At 45.1% G+C, this 23,405-nt stretch overlaps 2 protein-coding genes and 7 non-coding genes across 11 annotated transcripts; all 9 read right to left on the reverse strand.

Annotated features, from left to right (window-relative positions):
- Window positions 1–1,648: 1,648 nt before the first annotated feature.
- Window positions 1,649–3,474, reverse strand: LOC123043067 (uncharacterized). The gene is made up of 3 exons (XM_044465408.1): window positions 3,298–3,474; window positions 3,141–3,206; window positions 1,649–1,887 (listed from the first exon to the last, which is right to left on the reverse strand). The coding sequence occupies exons 1-3, from the start codon at window positions 3,343–3,345 to the stop codon at window positions 1,846–1,848; spliced, it is 156 nt and encodes a 51-aa protein (XP_044321343.1). The 5' UTR covers window positions 3,346–3,474; the 3' UTR covers window positions 1,649–1,845.
- A 1,976-nt stretch (window positions 3,475–5,450) lies between these two features.
- Window positions 5,451–10,702, reverse strand: LOC123043068 (adventurous-gliding motility protein Z). 3 transcript variants are annotated; one of them, XM_044465411.1, is made up of 6 exons: window positions 10,404–10,702; window positions 10,206–10,308; window positions 9,370–9,443; window positions 8,635–9,261; window positions 6,173–6,253; window positions 5,451–6,067 (listed from the first exon to the last, which is right to left on the reverse strand). In XM_044465411.1, exons 1-6 carry the CDS (start codon window positions 10,614–10,616, stop codon window positions 6,035–6,037), a joined length of 1,131 nt encoding a protein of 376 aa, XP_044321346.1. In that variant the 5' UTR covers window positions 10,617–10,702; the 3' UTR covers window positions 5,451–6,034. The 3 variants fall into 3 exon arrangements, with proteins under 3 accessions (XP_044321346.1, XP_044321345.1, XP_044321344.1); XM_044465410.1 differs by having other exon boundaries at window positions 6,149–6,253; XM_044465409.1 differs by having other exon boundaries at window positions 5,451–6,253.
- On the reverse strand, window positions 6,875–6,983 carry LOC123047890 (small nucleolar RNA snoR103). Its single transcript, XR_006423204.1, has one exon. It is a non-coding gene; the product is annotated as a small nucleolar RNA snoR103 (small nucleolar RNA).
- LOC123047883 (small nucleolar RNA snoR103) lies at window positions 7,191–7,297 on the reverse strand. Its single transcript, XR_006423195.1, has one exon. It is a non-coding gene; the product is annotated as a small nucleolar RNA snoR103 (small nucleolar RNA).
- On the reverse strand, window positions 7,338–7,445 carry LOC123047885 (small nucleolar RNA snoR103). Its single transcript, XR_006423198.1, has one exon. It is a non-coding gene; the product is annotated as a small nucleolar RNA snoR103 (small nucleolar RNA).
- Window positions 7,501–7,607, reverse strand: LOC123047882 (small nucleolar RNA snoR103). Its single transcript, XR_006423194.1, has one exon. It is a non-coding gene; the product is annotated as a small nucleolar RNA snoR103 (small nucleolar RNA).
- On the reverse strand, window positions 7,683–7,789 carry LOC123047881 (small nucleolar RNA snoR103). The gene has a single exon (XR_006423193.1). It is a non-coding gene; the product is annotated as a small nucleolar RNA snoR103 (small nucleolar RNA).
- Window positions 7,982–8,089, reverse strand: LOC123047889 (small nucleolar RNA snoR103). The gene has a single exon (XR_006423202.1). It is a non-coding gene; the product is annotated as a small nucleolar RNA snoR103 (small nucleolar RNA).
- On the reverse strand, window positions 8,376–8,482 carry LOC123047888 (small nucleolar RNA snoR103). The gene has a single exon (XR_006423201.1). It is a non-coding gene; the product is annotated as a small nucleolar RNA snoR103 (small nucleolar RNA).
- Window positions 10,703–23,405: the final 12,703 nt, after the last annotated feature.

Genomic DNA, 23,405 nt, shown 5'->3' on the forward strand with positions numbered 1-23,405 from the left:
GATGCAGTTGCCAACAATGCTAAATACATCAATTCTCCTTGAAAAATCATACTGCCCAGAGCTTTTCTTGCAAATGCAAATGGATTTGATTAGTATATTAGAAATTTAGAAGAAGAGAATCTACTTCGAGGTAACGCTGCAAATTTGAATGGCCTCTCTAGCAACAGTTGGCTACAACAATAATCTTACTAGTTCTTTTTTTGACATCACAATAATCTTACTAGTTAATACTGCTTATGCTTGTTTAGAAGAAAAAAAAATGCTTATGTTACTGCTTTTGTCTACTAGTAGCAAAAGGGCCCGTGCGTTGCAACGGGAGAAAAAAAAGGCATAATTTTCAATGGCCATGACAATATTTTGCTGCATCACCGATAACATTTTGGCGAATATTTTGTTTAATTTCATTAACATTTTTTAACACACGAATTTTTAGAAAAAAACATGGACTTATTTCTCTAACATGTTTTTTCAAAATTGTGAACATTTTTTAATGTAAATATATTTTTAAAAATAACGAACATTTTTTAATCCACAAAAAATATGATTTATTTTCTCATTTTTAAAATTATCGAATCTTTTTTGAAGTACCAAACTATTTAAAAGAGGAAAAACGAAAACCGAAAAAAAAAACAGGCCTCCCGCACATGGTCCGGCCCAAACGGACACGCTGCGTCTTCTCCCAGCATGCAAAGCGCAGTATAGGAAAGTCCCTACTGCATGGGCCGTCCCGGACGGAGGCTTCCCCTGCGGAAACGTTTTTGTCACTGCATCGGTGGGTAATGTTTTGTAATTTTGAGAGCAATTTACGTGACATATACCGCAAATTAGTCCGTCAAAGGTTGTTGTAACTTTTTTTGCAAATTAGTCCTTTGAATTTTTTTTCCCCGACCGAACCTACAGTCCATGCTCTCTTCCGACGACGGCGTCGGCTTGCTCCCCCCTCCCACGCCGCTGCCTCGTTTTGAAATCCTAGGCTGGGCTGGGTGCTTCAACTCTATGAACACTCTGCCTGTTTAAATCTGTATGTAAAATATAAATTGCTTGGTTTTGGTGCTGGTCTGAACCTATTAAGTCCAAAAACTTTTTAAAAAATTCATGAAGTTTTTTTCAAGTGCGTGAACCTTTTTCTCAAAGCACGTGAACTTTTTCAAACACATGAATACATTGAGATCCACAAACTTTTTTCAAATTTCTGTTCTTTTCTTAAAATCCACAAACTTTCTTCAAATCCGGGATTTTTTTTTGTAAACTTTCTTAAAATCCACACACTTTTTCCACATTTATGGATCTATTTCACTTTTTAACTTATATGTTCTACTATTCCTCACGCAATAGATAGGACTTTGCAATCCTTCGATTTCGGCTCAGAAGCCGGGGACGATGTGGTTGGTATGACATCGCATGCGGAATTGAGTCTGAGGTATAACAAAGCCCCAAACGGAGACGGTTGGCAATTAAATCATGAGCCGGATCATTAAGAGCATTTGGTTGAACTACATACGTCTATATGAAACTTGCAACATATTGACAAAAAAGAATACACATAAATTCAATCGCCAAGATGCTCGCTAGACCAGCCAATCAGGTTGCACGGCAAAAACTAGATGACACAGCAAAAACTTGGTCTGGATCGCAGAACCACACCAAAGAATTTTAAGTTTCACTCTTCCTGATTTCAAGTCGATTCAGCCGAGGATATTATTTTCCACAAGCAAAAAAGCTAAAGGTTCAGCTCCCACATGGGTCTGGGTTTTTTTGGGTTTCAGACACAAATCACAGAACCGAATGCAGGTATAGAAGGTACATTGCGAATCTACGGCGTCAACTCGCTGGAGCTACTTGTCCTCAGTGATGAGCAGCAGCTGCTTCCTCCTTGGGCTTGGTCATCTGGACAGCGAGAAAAAAAAAAGCATGCAACTGTAAGAAGATGCTTTGATGGTAACAAGGGGAAAGAATTGCAAACGTCATCGATTTATAGACACTTAGATAACCAACTTACACCAAACAGTTCAATGGATCTGCGAAATCTAAATAAGATAGGGGGCGAGAAAACAAGATGAACATTATTATTATCTCTAACAAGTCTGCTGTGAAGATAGGACATTGCTACACATACAACACTACTCGTACGACAATCGAACAGAGCCGTCCATCACGTACGCATGCTGAGTGGAGCAGCAGCAGCATCGTTGGATAAATGGCCGTATAAAAATCGGATCCTAGACTGTCGTACGTGAAGTAATTTCGATGAAGCTAAGTGTTTCCTAATGACGGCTGAAGCAGACAACAAGATATTATGATTCAGCAGTAATACTCAGATATTTGACAAGTATGGTTTCGTCTATACAAATAAATTGTTCTATATCAAGTGTGTCCAATCAATCAATCTCCAAAAGAAACCAAGCAGAGGATAGAAACAAAGTCAGTCCCTAAATCCATACAGATCATTGATGGATGCCCCTGCGACTTATGGAACCAATCAGGCAACTTATGGTACATGCTTGCCTGAGCAAGATCTATATCAGGCAACTGAACTTTTACTTCAATACAACACATGTGCCATGAGTTATACGACCTATAAATTAAGCAGTGCAGTGTTCAACTAGGCCTCAGACTGAACTGTCCGATAAAAATAGAACAATTCACATGACAGCAAGCAGGCGCAACCAGAAGCAGAGGAAGATGAACTTATTTCCTTCTCTGAGAGACTTGAGAGAGAAGATGCAGCTAACAATAAGTCTCCAGAACTACCCCATGATGATGCTACATATTATTACAGAAACGAACAGGATATGGTAACAAGTGTGAAAGAACTAGTGCATCATCATGCTACATAACCCTATCGTCATCATCAAGAAACAAACCATCCAATCATCATGCCAATATAGTACGTAACAGACAGGCCAATGAACAGTAGTTATCATGCGAAGAGACAAGCAGTTGGGCCAAAATAATCTCAGATTCGCGGCGGCACACAGAGCACAGCCCCATCCAATCCAATCGCTCCAGCCCTAGGACCGAACCTTCCTAACCCTAGCAACCAACCACCGGGCCAACGCTAAGGCACCAAAATCACATCGCATCGATCGCGCGGCGGTATCATAGAGGAAGGAAAGGGGGGTTGGGGGATCGCGCGGTACCTTGAGGATGCCGAGCTTGACGGAGGCGTAGACGAGGCCGACGCCGACGGCGGAGACCCTGGCCACCTGCAAAGCAACACCCCCACGGTCGGTCATCCAGATCTGATCCGCGATGCAGCGGAGGAATCGGGGGGAGGGGGCGATTTCGAGGGCTTACGAGGGCGAGGGTGCTCTTGCCGGAGTAGGGTCCCGGGGTGAACGGCATGGCTGCGACGGCGGGATCGGAGACGACGACGAGGGTTTGGCTGGCGCTGCGACGGCGGAGTCTCTCTCTGTTTCGTGGGTGAGAAGAAGACCAGAGGGGAGGGCTGGGGTGATAAAGGGAGATGGGATCCGGGTGGGCCGGGCCGGGCCGGGCTTATACCGCCGGCCCGCGGGGCCTAGGGAGGAGGAGGGCGGAGACCTGCTGCTGCCGGTGGGGCCCGCGTGGCAGTGACCGGGGATCCTTCTTGTGCTCCAAGAAGAAGAGTTTCTTCCGTCTTGGAATTCTTTTTTTTTCATAAAAAAGAAAGTTGTTTTGGCGCACAGCGGTTTACTCCTAACATAGCTTCGTAGAAAGATATTGCTGAGGCTCAAACTCTGCCTCGATGTAAAAAGTAGTAGATGTTTTACAATCGCTAACTAGCTTTATATTTATATTAAGCACCGTATTTTATGTTTCGGTTCATTTTTTTTTTTACATCAGTACAGACACAAGCGCTCATATACACGCGCATACACTCATCCCTATGAACGCACACACGTACGCCCTACCCCTATGAGCACCTCCGAAAGACTGAGCTGCCATATCATCTTGAGATTTACAAAGTCACCGTAGGCGCCTCGTCGTCGACGGGAACGTCTCCTCCCACTAAATGCGCATCGCCGAAAATTCTGAAATAAATCCAGAAATAAGTGTCATGTATTGTACCTTGTATTTGTAACGTTGTAACTCTTGTACCTAATTCCTACTTTCTAGGATCTCAACCTCCACGACTAGTTCACGGGCCTGCGTGCCTAATCTTGTGGAAGGCCCCGGCTATATGTAACTCTCTCGATGAGTAATACAGTGTGCAGTGCATATTCATCTTCTTTCTTGGTATCAGTCGCCATGGCTTTCGAGGACATCTTCAGCGAGCCCCCCGCCTCTCCGGCCGCTCCCGTCTTCTCCTCTCCGTCCTCCACTCCGGGGACCTCTCCTCCCTTCTCCTCGACCACCATGCCCGCTGCAACCTCTGCTCTCGCCACCACAACCATCTTTCCCATGCCTTCTCCTCCTGATCTTCTCCTCCACAACTTTCACAACGACCACATCTCCAACCATATCAAGTTCAAGCTTGACCCCGCTGAGAACAACTACATCAAGTGGCGCACCTTCTTCACCTGTGTCCTCACACAGTACCGCGTCCAGGATCACATCGAGCGCCGTCCTCCTCCTCACCCCGACGCCGCCTGGCTTGCCGTGGATCAACGGCTGGTCCTCTGGATCCTCTTCACCCTCCCGGATTCCATCCTCGAGCTGATCATGGGCGGCGCTGTCGACGCCTACACCGCCTGGCAGCACATCCGGGACTACTTCCTAGCCAACCAGGGCGCCCAGTACCTCCACCTCACGCGCCAGTACAGGAACTTGAAGCAGGGCGACCTCTCTGTCTCCAACTATGCTCGCCGCCTCAAGTCCCTTGCCGACGGCCTCGCCGACACTGGTAACCCCGTCTCCGATCCAGATCTTACCATGCAGTTTCTTCATGGCCTCGACGCCCGCTTCGACACCATTCGCACCATCTTGGGGGACACGGTGCCTCTCCCCCCGTTCGGCGTCGAGCGCTCTCGCGTGGATCTCGTGGAGTACAACATCAACCTTCGCGCCGCTGAGGCCGGCGACGCCGCCCTCACCATCTCCAACGACCGCGGCGATCGCGGCCACGGCGGCAACGGCAGCGACGGCGGTCCCTGCCCCTTTATCGATGACATTTTTTATGGCAAATTATATGATACCAATTTTCTTTAGCAAACATGGTAAAAAATTGAAACATGGTAGGATGTGCCATGCTTGCTAAACACAACATGCCATCCTACCCGATAACATAATTTGCCATAAAAAAATGTTCCACAAAAATCTGATATTCGATTTGTGACGAGATCCTTTTTAAAGGGGTGTCATTCTTTCTCTTTTTCAATTAATATTTAACTAAGATATGGAGGGTGTATTATATTGCTTAAATGTTTCACAACAGAGCACAGGCATTGGAAATAAATTTGCCCATATTTATGCTATTTATGCGGATAACGCAACTTCACCATGGAAAAAAAAACTTACACAAATTCGCCTAAGCACAACAACAAGTGCCAATTTTCCCAAACAGAAATGCTGTGTATAAAGCATGAAGTGTGTATGACATTCCTCTCAAATGGGTTACAGGAGGACACAGGCATCCAAAGTAAATTTCCCCACATTTATGTCGATACCGCAACTTGGCCATCGAAAACCCTAAACAAATTCGCCAAAGGGCAAATTCAAATTTCTAGTACCAGCTTTCCCAAAGAGAAACACAAGGTTCTGCCCCTGTAATCATCAACAGTATGAACATTTATGCCCTCTCACACTTCCACTTCACATTTTATACACCAACCGCAGAAACACACACTCATAACTCAGGGGAGTTCGGGTCACATCTCAAACACCTCGCGAATTCCGGCCCGAGGGCACCACCACATGGTTAACACACACACACACACACATACATACATACACCGGTCAGCGAGCTCTCCATCCGCGCAGCGCCCGCGAATATGTTACAAAAGGGCCTTCAAAATAAGGGCGAGGATGTAGGTTACAAAACACGATCACCGCCTCTCCAGTGGGAGCGCGCGGCGCACGATAAAGATTAAACCTGATCGCTAACTCCACACACCTAAACACAGCCATCATGGAGGTCTAACAGCAGCTGCACATGTCAGGAGACCGTTAGATCAGACTACTACGAGGGAGGAGGGGGAGGAGGGGCGGGGGCTTTCAGCTTTGGGACCTTGAAACTGGAGTGGAAGAGTACCTGCTGGGGCGCAGGCGACGACGACGACGACGCGGGTTTCAGGTGCGTCATCCTCGAGGAGCAGCGCCGGAGCGCCAGTCCCTGCATGGCAGCAATGGTGTTCTGTCAGCACACGTTATCCTCCACATAGTAAAAAACTAAAAGAAACTCGGTGCATCCATAGATAATACTTTTAGCAGCTCGGTTGCACCACAGGAGAACAAAGGTACAATAAAAAAAAAGGGCAACCTGGTGCATGTAGCTCCCGCTTGCGCAGGGTCCAGGGAAGGGTCCGACCATTTTGGGTCTATAGTACGCAGCCTTTCCCTACATTTCTGTAAGAGGCTGTTTCCAGGACTTGAACCCATGACCTCATGGTCACAAGACCTTCCTTGATTTTTTTTCTTGGTTTTATTGTACCTTGTTGGTACAATAAAACCAAGAAAAAAAATCAAGGAAGGTCTTGAAGCAACTAGTATGTTTTCTATGCCATGTGCCACAATACGAGCTCAGAAAACATTTAATAACTAACAGGGCAAACTTTCAACACAATGATAAACATTGCACCAAACTACAGCAAAATATCTTGAAGCCACTATTGATAGTGTTGGTTAAGGTTCATAAGAACAAAAAACACAACTTCCTATAGCACTCAAAACCAAGCACATTAGGTTCAATTAACCTCAACATGCAACATCCATATTCATTCAATAGTCTCGAGGAAACTATGTGACAGTCCCGTTGTGAGCGTTCAAGACTTAAAGAACACTCTCACCTAGTTTCCATCAGTTCACTGTTCGTCCATATTTACAGCAAGATGCAACTCATGCAGCCCACCAAGAATTAGGACATCATATACTATGTGAGGCAGAAAATTCAAAGCGACACAGGCAAAGATGATATGTCCCCTCATTGTCGTGTAATTTTGGACTATGAGCGCAGACAAAAAAACTAGCCACCTCAGGTGTAGAAATAGTTCAGATGAAATACTGATAACGAAAACAGCATATGTTGCCGTCCTACTACTGGTATCACAAGTGTATCTATGATGGTCCTTTATGAGCACCTGCGACTCACATGATGCTCATCTAAATTCCATCAAAATTACTATTTGTCCATATTTACAGCAGGACGCATCTTACGCGACCTACCAAGAATTAGGACATTGACGACTAAAAAGGGTTACAGTTATGTGGTGGTCCTTTATGAGCATCTACAACTCACATGATACTCACCTAAATTCCATCAACATTATTATTTGTCCATATTTTACAGCAGGATGCAACTTATGCGGCCTACCAAGAATTAGGACATAGATGAGCCGTGTCCTACTACTAGTCTCCACAAGTGTATTTGTGGTGGTCCTTTATGAGCATCTACGACTCACATGATGCTCATCTAAATTCCATCAACATTATTATCTGTCCATATTTACAGCAGGATGCAACTTATGCAGCCTGCCAAGAATTAGGACATAGATGAGCAAAAAGGTTTACAGTGTTGTGTCCTACCATTAATCTGTCTCCCAAGTGTATATGCGATGGTCCTTTATGAGCATCTACGACTCACATGATGCTCACCTAAATTCCATCAACCTTATTATTTGTCCATATTTACAGCAGGACGCAACTCATGCGGCCTACCAAGAATTAGGACATAGATGAGCACATGGTTAGTGTCAAAGAGTGGTATGTTATTCTACTCTGCAGGGTAGGTCTTGCTTCTGCATATAGATGAACAAACCATAGTACAGTGCTATAAGTAAGGTTGAAAGTGATATGGTTAAAGCAAGGAACATATATGGCCACGTCCTTCTTATTCTCCTTGAATTCATCTGTGATGGTCCTTCATGAGCACCTAGCAAGGAACATGATGCTCACCTAAAATCCATCAAGCTAACTCTTTGTCCATATTTACAGCAAGACGCAGCTGATGCGGCTTGCCAAGAATTGGACAATATGATTATTCGTGAGAAATTGCTACTGACGCAAATTACAGATTTTACTATTTATGAAGAAAAGCTGATCGCAACTCATGCAACATACAAAGAATTAAGACATTGTAACTGGTTAGGTTAAAATGCAATGAGATGCATAATATTTCCTCTCTGCAGGTTAGGTTTGTTTATCCATATAGCAGTACAAGGTTGCCCATTAGGTCGAAAGTGATAAACTGGTAGGTCAGAGACATATTTTGCCTGGTTCTGACTTGTCTCTAAGAATGTATATGTGTGATGGTCCTTTATGAGCACTTGCAACTAAAATAATACTCACTTAATTTACATCAATATTACTCTTTGTCCATATGTACAGCAAAATGCAACTCGTGCAGCCTACCAAGAATTAGACATTACAACCACATGTTGTTACACGGTCACTGGAAAAGTTATTTTTTTCTTTAAAAGGAACTTAGCGTCTAGTTTATCAGTGGAGCATGTCACTAGCTCAGTACATGAATGATATACTTGGGAATGGAATACTTACACTTGATAACGAAGAGGCACACTGACGCTTCTGACTGGTCTCGGGTTGATCTTCTTCTGCCATTTGCCTCCGAGGATTACTTTTAGACTTCCCCCGTACAGATGGACCTTCAGACCTAGATCTTCTATGTGTCCCGCTGATATCCTTCTTCCGCTTTTGACTAGCCTGAAGGTGCCCACTCTTGAGTTTTTGGATCTCATCGTCTTTCTCACTGACCAGGGAGTGCATTTTTTGTAGCTTATCCTCAAGAGCCAGCACCTTCTTTTTGGCATCATTAGCTTCCGCTTGCAATCTGCCAACATCGTCATCCTTCTTTTGGGCTGACACTTGCAGTTGCAGCTCCTCCACCTTCTGCTGAAGCTTCTCGGCTGCTTCAGTAGCCTGTGCTGCCTCCATCTTCTTCTTCTTAAGGAGCGTCTCGTAGTCCTTCTCCATTGTCTTGTACTGGTTCCACACGAAATCCTTTTCTGCGAGTAACGCGGAAACCTCGCTCTCCTTCTGCGAGCTCAGGGCCTTATAGGCTTTCTTTAGCTTCCTTATCTCTGCTCTCAAATCTCTTCCACTGTGCTCGGGGTCTGTAGTTGGCTCGCTGAGCTCGGCACAACTTTCAGCTTCCTTCAGTTTTATCTGAAGTTAAGAAAGACGAAAGGAGCAGACACGGAACACCAATTAACAAGATGGACAAGTTTACTAGTACATGCTTGTGAGTAAAGCAACTTATGTTTCGGTAAGTACCTTCAATTCATTGTTTTCTTGAGCCAAAGCAGCTGCATCTCTTTTGAAATCCTCCAAGTCACCATCTTGGTGTTCTACATCAAACACAAAACACAATGATATCAGCAACATTAATTCTTAGCAAGATACCAGACACAGTGATATCAGCAACCAGTAGCAACATAATAAATCCTTAGAAAAGGTTATTCCAAACGGAAAAGGCAAAGCGCTAGCTGTCACTTCAACTGGGTACCAATCGACAGAAACCCCAGTTCTTGATGAATGTGAATGGAGCGATAAGATGCGGATATGACAAAACATCATTGTTGGACTACCGCTTTGGTGCCCAACGATGCAGGAACTAACAACTTTTTTAGCCCAAACAATACTTTCATAAAATGTCCGTAGGGCAACACGCAGAAAATAACTAAACCAGCACATCAGCATTGGTATATACACAAAACAACGATTTAAGATCCATCACGGTATCATTGAAGTTTGAACAATGTAAATTAAGCAAGCTTATCGATGGCCAGATAATCGTGCAAGATTCACACCAGGCATGCCGCATCGAGCGGAGAGATGGAAGTGTTTTTTCCACCATTGCAGCAAAGGGGCATCACAACAATCTCAACCCAAGCATTGCACGCACAGCGAACCCGAGCAAAGATTGAACATTTGGCGGGCGTGGCGGCGCAAAGGCCTCCGGAAACAGCCCCTGGGCCGAAAAAGACGCCGGCTTTGGCACCTGGAGGTACCCTAAATCCTCCAGGAGAGCCCATGCCGCGGGATTTCTGCCACCAAATCGACAAGAACGGCAGATAGGGGGAGGGGGTTGGGGAGATTTGTGGTCTTACCGATGTAGATCCGGTGGCGGCGCACCTCGAGGTCCTTGTCGCCGAGGAGCAGGTCGAGCTTGGCGGCGTCGCCCCGCCGCAGGCAGTCCTCCACCCTCCGCGTCTGCCAGCGAAACCCTAGGGACCGTCAGCCGCCGGCCGGCCGGACCTCGTCGGAGAAGGATGGAATCAGGGGGGAGGGGGGAGGGAGGGGCGGACCTCGTCGAGGCGGTCCCGGAGGACGGCGTCGCGGTGGAGCCAGAAGTCGTGCTGGATCTTGAGGACGGCCTCGAGGCGCTTGCGGTCGGCGAGCAGCGCCTCCACGTCCCGGTGGCTCTTCCGCAGGACGGCCACCATCCGGTCGTAGATGCGCAGCCACTCCTCCCGCCCGCCGTCCCGCGCCGGCGACGCGCCGCCGCCGCCGCCAGCCATGGATGGGGTCGAGTCAGGGTGGAGCGGGGGGCGTTTCCGTCTTTTCGCCTGAAGAGTGCGGGCCGGGTTTGGGGGTCGGAGGGAGAGCCGGAAACGACCGTTGTTGCTTAAATAAAAAAAATCTCACCATTTTTTTAAGGGAAAAAACTCACATTAATATCTTTCTCCATGGCCATGGAGAAAATAAGTTTTTCTCTTTTTCTTTTACCTCTTCACTGTCATGGAGGCGTCGCCTTCGATGTGGCGGAGGAGCCAGTGAGGGTGTGGTCTCGTGAATCCACCACCGGTGTCAGCAGGGGATGTCGCTTAAGCGCTTAAACATCAGTGAATTGAAAGGCCACAACTTAGAGCAATGGGCGCTTAAGCGCGGCTTAACCATGATTAACTATTTTCTAAAAATTGGTCAGTATTTTGCTACTTTTGAATAATATGCACACGAAATAGAAACACATAAAACATAAGTGATAGAAATAGCATCTAAAATAGGAGCTTACATCACATTATTACCAGTCGCAAGTATCAAATCCAGTAGTGATAGATATAATAATAAAAGTAAAAAAAATAAAAGTAACGCATTAAGCAAAATGACATAATGTAGACAGAATAGGATCAACTAATATGACCGAACCCCATCGTCTTATCCTTAGTAGCAACAATACAAAATATGCCTTATTACCCCCTCCTGTCGTAAAGCAAGGTCACCGCAAGATTGAACCCACTACAATGCACCTCTCCCGCTGAAGATAAACCAATTTTGAATTATTATTTTTGTGCCATGACAATTTGGAATTTTTGCCATGGCAGCTTTGAAGGAAATATGCCCTAGAGGCAATAATAAAGTTGTTATTTTATATTTTCTTATTTGTGATAAATGTTTATTATTCATGCTAGAATTGTATTAACCGGAAACTTGATACATGTGTGAATACATAGACAAAACAACGTGTCCCTAGTATGCCTCTACTAGACTAGCTCGTTGATCAAAGATGGTTAAGTTTCCTAGCCATGGACATGAGTTGTCATTTGATAACGTGATCACATCATTAGTGGAATGATGTGATGGACAAGATCCATCCATTAGCTTAGCGTAATGATCGTTCAGTTTTATTGCTACTGCTTTCTTCGTGTCAAATATATATTCCTCCGACTATGAGATTATGCAACTCCCGGACACCGGAGGAATGCCTTGTGTGCTATCAAACGTCACACCGTAACTGGATGATTACAAAGATGCTCTACAGGTATCTCCGAAGGTGTTTGTTGGGTTGGCATAGATCGAGATTAGGATTTGTCACTCCGAGTATCGAAGAGGTATCTCTGGGCCCTCTTGGTAATGCACATCATATGAAGCCTTGCAAGCAATGTGACTAATGAGTTAGTTATGGGATGATGCACTACGGAACGAGTAAAGAGACTTACAAGTAATGATATTGAACTAGGTATAGAGATACCGGCGATCAGATCTCGGGCAAGTAACATACTAATGACGAAGGGAATAGCTATGTTGACATTGCGGTTCGACCGATAAAGATCTTCGTAGAATATGTGGGAACCAATATGAGCATCCAGGTTTCGCTATTGGTTATTGACCGGAGTGGTGTCTCGGTCTTGTCTACATAGTTCTCGAACCCGTAGGGTCCGCACGCTTAACGTTCGATGACGATTGGTATTATATGAGTTATGTGTTTTGGTGACCGAAGGTTTTTTGAAGTCCCGGATGAGATCACAGACATGACGAGGAGTCTCTAAATGGTTGAGAGATGAAGATTGATATATTGGAAGGTTACATTTGAACATCAGAATGGTTTCGGAAAGTTTCGAATATTTTTTGGAGTACCGGGAGGTTACCGGAAACCCTCGGGGAAGTAATGGGCCAACATGGGCCACGGGAGGGAGAGGGGACAGCCCACAAGGGGTGCCCCCCATGGGGTCCGAATTGGACTAGGGAAGGGGGTGGCGCCCCCTTTCCCTCTCCTACTCCCTCTCCCTTCCCCCCTTTGCTACTCCGGAAAAGGAAAGGGGAATCCTACTAGGACTGGGAGTCCTAGTAGGACTCCCCCCATGGCACGCCCCTCTAGGCCGGCCGCCTCCTCCCCTCCTCCTTTATATACGGGGGCAGAAGGCACCCCACAGCACAACAGTTATTCTCTTAGCCGTGTGCGGTGCCCCCCTCCACCGTTTACTCCTTCGATAGTATCATCGTAGTGCTTAGGCGAAGCCCTGCACAGATCACATCATAAAACACTGTCATCGCGCCGTCGTGCTGACGGAACTCATCGACTCCATCGACACTCTGCTGGATCAAGAGATCGAGGGACGTTATCAAGCTGAACGTGTGCGAAACTCGGAGGTGTCGTACGTTTGGTACTTGATCGGTTGATTTGAGAAGACGTTCGACTACATCAACCGCGTTAAGTTAACGCTTCCGCTTTCGGTCTATGAGGGTACGTGGACACACTCTCCCCCTCTCGTTGCTATGCATCTCCTAGATAGATCTTGCGTGAGCATAGGACTTTTTCTGAAATTGCATGCTACATTTCCCAACAGTGGCATCAGAGCATGTGTAGATGATATGCACGAGTAGAACACAAAGAGTTGTGGGCGGTGATCATCATACTGCTTACCATCAATGTCTTATTTTGATTCGGCAGTATTGTTGGATGAAGCGGCCCAGACCAACCTTACATGACCGTGTTCATGAGACCGGTTCCACCGACGGACATGCAACTAGTTTTGCATAAAGATGGCTGGCGGGTGTCTGATTCTCCAACTTTACTTGAATTGAATTTGACTCCGGCCGGTCCTTGCGAAGGTTAAAACAACAAACTTGATAAATCACCATTGTGGTTTTTGTGCCATAGGTTTGTATGGTTGATGCTAGGAGCCCATAACAGCCATGTAAAACTTGCAACAAACAAAGTAGAGGACGTCTAACTTGTTTTTGCAGGGCATGTTGTGATGTGATATAGTCAAGACATGATGTGATATAAGATTGTTGCATCAGATGATCATGTTTTGCAAAAGTTATCGGCAACTGGCAGGAGCCATATGGTTGTCGCTTTATTGTATGAAATACAAGCGCCATATAATTGCTTTACTTTATCACTAAGCGGTAGCGATAGTCGTAGAAGCAATGGTTGGCGAGACGACTGATACATCTCCAACGTATCTACTTTTTCGAACACTTTTGCCCTTGTTTTGGACTCTAACTTGCATGATTTGAATGAAACTAACCCGGACTGACGCTGTTTTCAGCAGAACTATCATGATGTTGTTTTATGTGTAGAAAAGAAAAGTTCTCGGAATGTCCTGAAAATCCACGAAGGCACTTTTTGGAATTAATAAGAATTTCTGGCGAAAGAAATACATCAGGAGGCCCAGGGCATGTCCACGAGACAGGCCCCCCCTGTAGGGCGCACCCCCCTATCTCGTGGGCCCCCTGGACCTCCACCGACCTCAACTCCAACTCCATATATTCACGTTCGGGGAGAAAAAAATCAGGGAGAAAGTTTCATCGCGTTTTACGACACGGAGCCGCCGCCAAGCCCTAATCTCTCTCGGGAGGGCTGATCTAGAGTCCGTTCGGGGCTCCGGAGAGGGGGATTCGTCGCCGTCGTCATCATAAACTATCCTCCATCACCAATTTCATGATGCTCACCGCCGTGCGTGAGTAATTCCATCGTAGGCTTGCTGGACGGTGATGGGTTGGATGAGATTTACCATGTAATCAAGTTAGTTCTATTAGGGTTTGATCCCTAGTATCCACTATGTTCTGAGATTGATGTTGCTATGACTTTGCTATGCTTAATGCTTGTCACTAGGGCCCGAGTGCCATGATTTCAGATCTGAACCTATTATGTTTTCATGAATATATGTGTGTTCTTGATCCTACTGAGGGAGTCCTGGATTAGGGGGTATCCGGACAGCCGGACTATATACATCGTCCGGACTATTGGAGCGTGAAGATACAAGACTCAAGACTACGACCCGTGTCCGGATGGGACTCTCCTTGGCGTGGAAGACAAGCTTGGCGATCCGGATATTATGTTTCCTTCCTTGTAACCGACTCCGTGTAAACCCTAGCCCTCTTCGGTGTCTATATAAACCGGAGAGGTTGGTCCTTAGAAGGCCGATCACAATTACAATCATACCATCATAGGCTAGCTTCTAGGGTTTAGCCTCTATGATCTCATGGTAGATCCACTCTTGTACTACTCATATCTTCAATATTAATCAAGCAGGAAGTAGGGTTTTACCTCCATCGAGAGGGCCCGAACCTGGGTAAACATCGTGTCCCTTGCTTCCTGTTACCATCAGCCTAAGACGCACAGATCGGGACCCCCTACCCGAGATCCGCCAGTTTTGACACCGACATTGGTGCTTTCATTGAGAGTTCCTCTGTGTCGTCGCTTCGAGGCTTGATGGCGCCTTCAATCGTCAACAACACGGTCCAGGGTGAGACCTTTCTCCCTGGACAGATCTTTGTGTTCGGCGGCTTCGCACCGCGGGCCAGTTCGCGTGGCCATCTAGAGCAGATCGATAGCTACGCCCCCGGCCACCAGGTCAGGTTCGGAAACCTGAACTACACAACCGATATCCGCGGAGACTTGATCTTCGATGGAATCTGGCATGTGCCAGGAGCACCGAACAGTCACGACGAGCATGCCCTAGACCTGCTGTCGGACAATGCTCGGGATATCACCCCTACAGTAGCCCCGGATCTAAATCCGGAGCAGGTTGCGTTGCCTAAGGACGGAGGGGTGGACGCCGCCCCGCAGGCCGCATACTCATCGGCGGTGGAGCCGAACACAGGCCTCACCTCTGTGGAGGCCTGTAACCCCGGGCCCCCGGGCTCGTATCCGGTTGTTGGTTCCAGTCCGCACACCCCCGAGCCAGCTGAGCCAGGTTGGGCTCCGGTAATGGAGTTTACCACTGCGGACATCTTCCAGCACTCGCCCTTTGGCGACATGGTGAACTCATTAAAGTCTCTCTCTTTGTCAGGAGCCTCTGGACCGAACTATGTCCGGCTTGAGTGGGAAGCAGGCGACGAAGGAATTCGCTGCCCACCCACCACCCACTTCATTGCCACGGTCGATGATTTAACCGACGTGCTTGACTTCGACTCCGAATACATCGACGGTATGGACAATGATGCAGGAGAAGATTTGGAATCTCTGGGGCGCGGGACTACTACCTTGTCACACGATATATACATGGTGGATACGCCCAAGAAGGACAACGACGATAATCCGAAAGATAAAACACCCGGGCAAAAGCCAAAACAGCAGCGCAGACGCCGCTCAAAGTCCAGCAACAGTAAAAATAGCGACAAGAGCGTAGGAAGGATCGACATACCAGTAAACCCGAAGGAAATAATGACCACATGAACCCAGCGATGGAGCAGGCCGAGCCAGGTCACGCCGAACCGGGTTCGGAGCAGATGCCCGATCACAATAATCCAGAGGGACGAGCTCATCAAACTGCCCCAGGACAAGAACACAGTTCAGACGATGACGCATTCATTATTCCGGTAGGATGCGTGGAACGAGACAACCTCCACAGAAAGCTTATGGCCACAATGAGAAGTCTAAAGAAGCAGAAGCAACAGCTCAAAGCCGCACATGAAACGTTCAATCGCAGATGGAATAAATTGCTAGACACTGAAGAACGATATGGCGACGATCGCCATACAAAGAGCTACCCAAAACGCAAGCTACTGCCAGAATTCGACGACGAGGCCATTCCACCAAAAAATAATACGACCAGGAAACCAGACGTACCACTTCACAACCGCAACAGAATGGCTACTGATGCCGCGCATGATCTACGTGAACATCTGGATAAGAAAGCCGGTGCGGCCAGGTCCATCTATGGATCTAAAGGACACACCCCGGCGAGGGTTTATGGTTACCAAAACGATCATACAAGCCAAATACTAGTTCAGAATAAACACCGGACACAACAACAACTGACTGCATGCCACAACGCGTCCAGATACAGAGGGGCTGCTCACCCCCTGTGCTTCACCGAAGAAGTATTGGACCATGAATTCCCACAAGGTTTTAAACATGTGAACATAGAGGCATACGACGGAACGACAGACCCAGGGGTCTGGATCGAGCATTTTATCCTGCATATTCACATGGCTCATGGGGATGACCTCCATGCCATCAAATACCTCCCCCTCAAGTTGAAGGGACCAGCTCGACACTGGTTGAAAAGCCTCCCCGAAAATTCAATTGGGAGTTGGGAGGAACTCGAGGACGCTTTCAGGGCCAACTTTCAAGGGACTTATGTCCGGCCTCCAGATGCAGACGATCTAAGTCACATAATCCAACAACCCGGAGAGTCCGCCCGCAAGCTTTGGAAAAGATTCCTCACTAAGAAGAATCAAATTGTCGATTGTCCAGACACCAAAGCCTTAGCAGCATTCAAACACAGCATCCGCGACGAGTGGCTCGCCCGGCACCTCGGCCAAGAAAAGCCAAGGATAATGGCAGCCTTAACAAGCCTTATGACCCGCTTTTGCATGGGTGAAGATAGCTGGCTAGCCCATAAAGGCACCAGCGACCCCAACACATCCGAAATAAGGGATGGCAACGGGAAGCCACGGCGTAATAGAAACAAATGCCAAAACAAGGAAGAGAGCCCGGACAACACAACGGTCAATGCCGGATTCAGGGGCTCTTGACCTGATCAGCAAAAGAAGCCATTAAAAGGCAGTAAAGAGGGACCGTCCGGTCTGAACAGAGTCCTGGACAGACTATGCCAAATTCATGTCACCCCCGAGAAACTTGCGAACCACGCGCATAGAGAATGCTGGGACTTCAAGCAGGCCGGCAAATTAAATGTCGAACACAAGGGGAGGGACACACCAAGCGAAGACGAGGATGAACCTCGCCAGCCGAACACTGGGGGACAGAAAAAGTTCCTGCCAGAGGTTAAAACAGTAAACATGATCCACGCGACTCACACATTCACGAGAAGGCACGAACGCGCGCTCAGAGAGGCGCACGATGTAGAGCCCATCGTACCCACATCCGACTACTGGATGTCTCATCCGATCACTTTTGATCACATGGACGGCTGAACTAGTATTCGGCGCGGAGGATCAGAGGCCTTGGTGCTTGACCCAATAATCGACGGATACCGTCTCACCCGTGTCCTCATGGATGACGGCAGTAGTGTGATACGTCTCCAACGTATCTACTTTTCCAAACACTTTTGCCCTTGTTTTGGACTCTAACTTGCATGATTTTAATGAAACTAACCCAGACTGACGCTGTTTTCAGCAGAACTGCCATGATGTTGTTTTATGTGTAGAAAAGAAAAGTTCTCGGAATGTCTTGGAAATCCACGGAGGCACTTTTTAGAATTAATAAGAATTTTTGGTGAAAGAATTAATGCCAGGGGGCCCACAGCCTGTCAACGAGACAGGGGCGCCCCCCTAGGGCGCGCCCCCCTACCTCGTGGGCCCCCTGGAGACCCTCCGACGCCAACTTCAACTCTATATATTGGCTTTCGAGGAGAAAAAAAATCAGAGAGAAGAATTCATCACGTTTTACGATACGGAGCCGCCGCCAAGCCCTAATCTCTCTTGGGAGGGCTGATCTGGAGTCCGTTCGGGGCTCCGGAGAGGGGGATTCATCGCTGTACGTCGTCATCATCAACCATCCTCCATCACCAATTTCATGATGCTCACCGCCGTGCGTGAGTAATTCCATCGTAGGCTTGCTGGACGGTGATGGGTTGGATGAGATTTACCATGTAATCAAGTTAGTTTTGTTAGGGTTTGATCCCTAGTATCCACTATGTTCTGAGATTGATGTTGCTATGACTTTGCTATGCTTAATGCTTGTCAGTAGGGCCCGAGTGCCATGATTTCAGATCTGAACCTATTATGTTTTCATGAATATATGTGTGTTCTTGATCCTATCTTGCAAGTCTATAGTCACCTATTATGTGTTATGATCCGACAACCCCGAAGTGACAATAATCGGGATACTTCTCGGTGATGACCGTAGTTTGAGGAGTTCATGTATTCACTATGTGTTAATGCTTTGGTCCGGTTCTCTATTAAAAGGAGGCCTTGATATCCCTTAGTTTCCGCTAGGCCCCCGCTGCAACAGGAGGGTAGGACAAAAGATGTCATACAAGTTCTTTTCCATAAGCACGTATGACTATTTACGGAATACAAGCCTACATTACATTGATGAATTGGAGCTAGTTATGTGCCGCCCTATGTTATAACTATTGCATGAGGAATCGCATCCGGCATAATTATCCATCACTGATCCATTGCCTACGAGCTTTTCACATATTGTTCTTCTCTTATTTACTTTTTCGTTGCTACTGTTACAACTACTACAAAAGCCCCAAAACATTAATCTTTACTGTTGCTACCGTTACCATTATTATCATACCACTTTTGCTACTAAACCCTTTGCTGCAGATACTAAGTTATCCAGGTGTGGTTGAATTGACAACTCAACTGCTAATACTCAAGAATATTCTTTAGCTCCCCTTGTGCCGAATCAATAAAATTTGGGTTGTACTTCACCCTCGAAAGCTGTTGCGATCCCCTACACTTGTGGGTTATCAAGACTAATTTCTGGCGTTGTTGCCGGGGAGCATAGCTCTATTCTCTAAGTCACTTGGGATTTATATCTGTTGATCACTATGAAGAACTTGAAAGACGCTAAGACCAAGATTTTGCCCTCAACTACGAGGGAAGGTAAGGAACTGCCATCTAGCTCTGCACTAGATTCTCCTTCCGTTATTAGTAGGCTTGCGACACCCAAACCTACTACTGCTATGAATTCTGATATGTCGCATGTTATTGATGATGCCACTTCTGCTATGCATGATGAAACTACTTCTGTGCGTGATACTACTTTGCCATTAGGTGAATTCCTAGATGAACAACTTGCTAGAGTTAGGGGGAATGAAAATATTGAAGATGCTATTGATGATAGTGATGAACGTTCCCCCAATGATTATGTATTGCCTGTTGTTCCCAAGGGTTATGTTATGAATGAAGAAGCTGCTATGGAAATTCTTGCTTGCAATGATAGATCTGATCTTAAGAAATTATTAGCTAAATGGAAGCAGCAGTCTATTAATGCTAGAATGAAACCCGATCCTGCTTTTGCTACTTCACCTATCTGTGTTACTGATAAGGATTATGAATTCTCTGTTGATCTTGAGATTATTACTTTAGTTGAATCTGATCCTTTTTATGGCCTTGAATCTGAAACTGTTGTGGCACATCTTACCAAGTTGAATGATATAGCCACCCTATTTACTCATGATGAGAAGTCTCGCTATTTATATATCCTTCAGATATTTCCGTTCTCATTAAAGGGTGATGCTAAGACTTGGTATAATTCTCTTGCTCCTGGTTGTGTGCGTAGTCCCCGGGATATGATTTATTACTTCTCTGCTAAATATTTCCCTGCTCATAAGAAACAAGCTTCCTTGCGGGAAATATATAATTTTGTGCATATCAAAGAAGAGAGTCTCCCACAAGCTTGGGGGAGGCTTCTCCGGTTACTTAATGCTTTGCCCGATCATCCTCTTAAGAAAAATGAAATACTTGATATCTTTTATAATGGACTAACCGATGCTTCCAAGGACTACTTGGATAGTTGTGCTGGTTGTGTTTTCAGGGAAAGAACAGTCGACAAAGCTAATATATTATTGAATAATATGTTGACTAATGAAAATAATTGGACTCTTCCTAAGCCAATTCCTGAAGTAATTCCTGAACCAATTAAGCCAACTCCCGAGCCTATTCCTAAACCCACTCTGAAGAAGAGAGGTGTTGTATTTCTCAGTCCTGAAGATATGCAAGAGGCAAAAAAATCAATGAAAGAAAAAGGTATTAAAGCTGAAGATGTTAAGAATTTACCACCTATTGAAGAAATACATGGTCTTAATTTACTGCCTGAAGAACCACATTGTCTTGATAACCCGACATAGGTAGTAAAGGTAAATTCTCTCTATAGATATGATAAAGTTGAAATACCCTCTACTAAATTTCATAGCCCATGCTTAGATGAATTTGATGACTTTATGGTTAGACAAGAAAGTTATAATGCTTATGTTGGTAGAGAGTTAAAGAATAATGCTTTCGAGATAGGACTTGTAGGCGATAATCTGGTTAGAGTTAAAGATGAACCTCACCGCGTTAGTAAATATGCTTCTATGGTTGCTACTCAAGCTGAGCAAGTACTGAAAGCTCAAAATGATCTGCTTGATGAATTAAATAATAAAAATGACTTTGCTGTTAGAGTGGCTACTAGAACTGGTAGAATGACTCAGGAACCTTTGTATCCTGAAGGCCGCCCTAATAGAATCGAGCAAGATTCTCAGAGAAATAATTTAGAGGCACCTAGTTCTTCTAAAAAGAAGAAGAAGAAAAACATAGAACCTTGCATGCTTCTAGTGAACCTACTGTAGACACACCTGAGAATCCAAATGATATTTCTATTTCTGATGCTGAAACACAATCAGGTGATGAACATGAACCTAGTGATGATGTTAACGATAATGTTCATGTTGATGCTCAACCTAGCAAAGATAATGATGAAGAGATTGAACCTGCCGTTGATCTTGATAACCCACAACCAAAGAATCAATGTTATGATAAGAGAGATTTTGTTGCTAGGAAGCACGGTAAAGAAAGAAAACCATGGGTTCAGAAACCCATGCCCTTTCCTCCTAAACCATCCAAGTCAAAGGATGATGAGGATTTTGAGTGCTTTGCTAAAATGATTAGACCTATTTTCTTATGTATGCGCTTAACTGATATGCTTAATGTAAATCCTTATGCTAAGAATATGAAGGATATCATCACAAATAAAAGAAAGATACCGGGAGCTGAAATTTCCACCATGCTTGCTAATTACACTTTTAAGGGTGGAATACCAAAGAAACTTGGAGATCCGGGTGTTCCAACTATACCATGCTCCATTAAAAAAATTATGTTAGAACTGCTTTATGCGACCTTGGAGCCGGTGTTAGTGTTATGCCTCTCTCTTTATATCGTAGACTTGAATTGAATAAGTTGGCACCTACTGAAATATCTTTGCAAATGGCTGATAAATCAACTGCTATACCTGTCGGTATTTGTGAGGATGTGCCTGTTGTGGTTGCAAATGTCACTACTTAACGGACTTTGTTATTCTTGATATTCCCGAGGACAATAGTATGTCTATTATCCTTGGTAGACCTTTTCTTAATACTGTAGGGGCTGTTATTGATTGTAACAAAGGCAATGTCACTTTTCATGTTAATCATAATGAGCATATGGTACACTTCCCGAGGAAACAATCTCAAGTTCATAGCATCAATTCTATTGAAAAAGTTCCAACTATTATTTTTGGAGGTTTTGAATTTCCTCTCCCTACTGTCAAGAAAAAGTATGATATTCTTATTGTTGGGGATTTTCATATCCCCGTGGAGGTAACTTAGTGTTATTCGAAATTTCTCTGGTTTCGTGTTATTCGGAATGAGTTTGTTAACAAGACTTGATCAACCTTGTTAGCGGGTTCATTTTGATGATCACGAGATGGATGAAACTAGAAGGCACAACCTTTTGTACCCTCTTTTTACTTTCTATTTTTTAGATTAAATAAAGCAAAAATAGTATTATCTGTCTGTTTCTGATTTATCTATGCAATAAAAAATAGTCCAAAAATAAAAGTGCTCCAAATGTCCTGCAAAATTTAGTATGATTTTTTCTGGAATATTTGAGGATTTTAGGCACTAAAAAGTAAAAACACTGCAGGAGGGGCAAACACCAGGCCACGAGAGAGGAGGGCGCGCCCCCCCTGTAGGGCGCGCCCCCTGTCTCGTGGCCCCCTGGTGGCTCTCCTCCACTTATGCCAGCACCCACACACTCCATCTTCTCCCCAAAAAATCCCCATCCAGCTCAAGCACAAGTTCTAGCTCGTTTTGCTGCGATTTTTGATCTTTTAGCTTAAAGCTCCATTCACAAAACTGCTTTGGGAGATTGTTGCTTGGTATGTAACTCCTCCATTGGTCCTATTAGTTTTTGTTCTAGTGCTCTATTCATTGCAAATTTTTGCTGCTTATGTGACCATGTTCTTGAGCTTGCATGTTAAAATTTTGAGGTCCCAAGCAATTCCAATGCATGATATAGGCTCTAGGCACTTGTAGGAGTAGTTGCTATCAATCTTGTTTAGTTTTATTCACTTTTATTTTGAAGTTACTGAAATTTTAGAAATTTTCAGAAAATGTTAAGAAGGATTTTTAAAGGCTCTTCTAGTCAAAGCTCTCCGAAAAAACAAGTCAAAGAGAAGGAAAAAGCCAAGTACAATCTTCCTCGCTTAGCGGAAGTATGGTCGTGCGAATGGTCATGTGAGGATTTCTTGAAAGAAGCTGGAATTCATGAAGACTTTTATGCTTTAATCGAGACTGCAGGCCTCACCGGTTTCATCAATGACCGAATCGATCAGTATCTCTTACTTACCAATACTTTCGTGCAAAACTTTTATTATTATCCTAAGAAATCACCGCCTACAGTATCATTTCATTTATATGATGAATTCAAAGAAATGTCTTTACGTCATTTTTGCGCGGTATGTAGGATACCTTATGAGGGAGAATTAGATGAACCCCATCGTGAAGATGTGGGTGGCTTTGTTAATACTATTGCTGTAGATGAGCCAAAGAAGGGCTCTGAGGCGAAGGTCTCTAGCATACACTTTCCTGTTTTACGCTATTTTGCTATATTTGCTAGTAGATGCTTGATTGGTCGTGGAA

This window comes from Triticum aestivum, chromosome 2B (genome assembly GCF_018294505.1).
Source record: "Triticum aestivum cultivar Chinese Spring chromosome 2B, IWGSC CS RefSeq v2.1, whole genome shotgun sequence".
In the NCBI taxonomy this organism is placed as follows: Eukaryota; Viridiplantae; Streptophyta; class Magnoliopsida; order Poales; family Poaceae; genus Triticum; species Triticum aestivum.

Bases quoted from the DNA above. Each gene is read 5' to 3' on its own strand.
- LOC123043067 (XM_044465408.1), bottom strand. From the start codon at position 3,345: ATGCCGTTCACCCCGGGACCCTACTCCGGCAAGAGCACCCTCGCCCTC. The intron at 3,207-3,297 runs GTAAGCCCTCGA...GTTGCTTTGCAG, and splicing joins GCAAGAGCACCCTCGCCCTC to GTGGCCAGGGTCTCCGCCGT. The intron at 1,888-3,140 runs GTACCGCGCGAT...CTCGCTGTCCAG, and splicing joins TCAAGCTCGGCATCCTCAAG to ATGACCAAGCCCAAGGAGGA.
- LOC123043068 (XM_044465409.1), bottom strand. From the start codon at position 10,616: ATGGCTGGCGGCGGCGGCGGCGCGTCGCCGGCGCGGGACGGCGGGCGG. The intron at 9,262-9,369 runs GTACTTACCGAA...TCTTAACTTCAG, and splicing joins AAGAAAACAATGAATTGAAG to ATAAAACTGAAGGAAGCTGA. The intron at 6,254-8,634 runs GTAAGTATTCCA...GCTGCCATGCAG, and splicing joins GTGCCTCTTCGTTATCAAGT to GGACTGGCGCTCCGGCGCTG.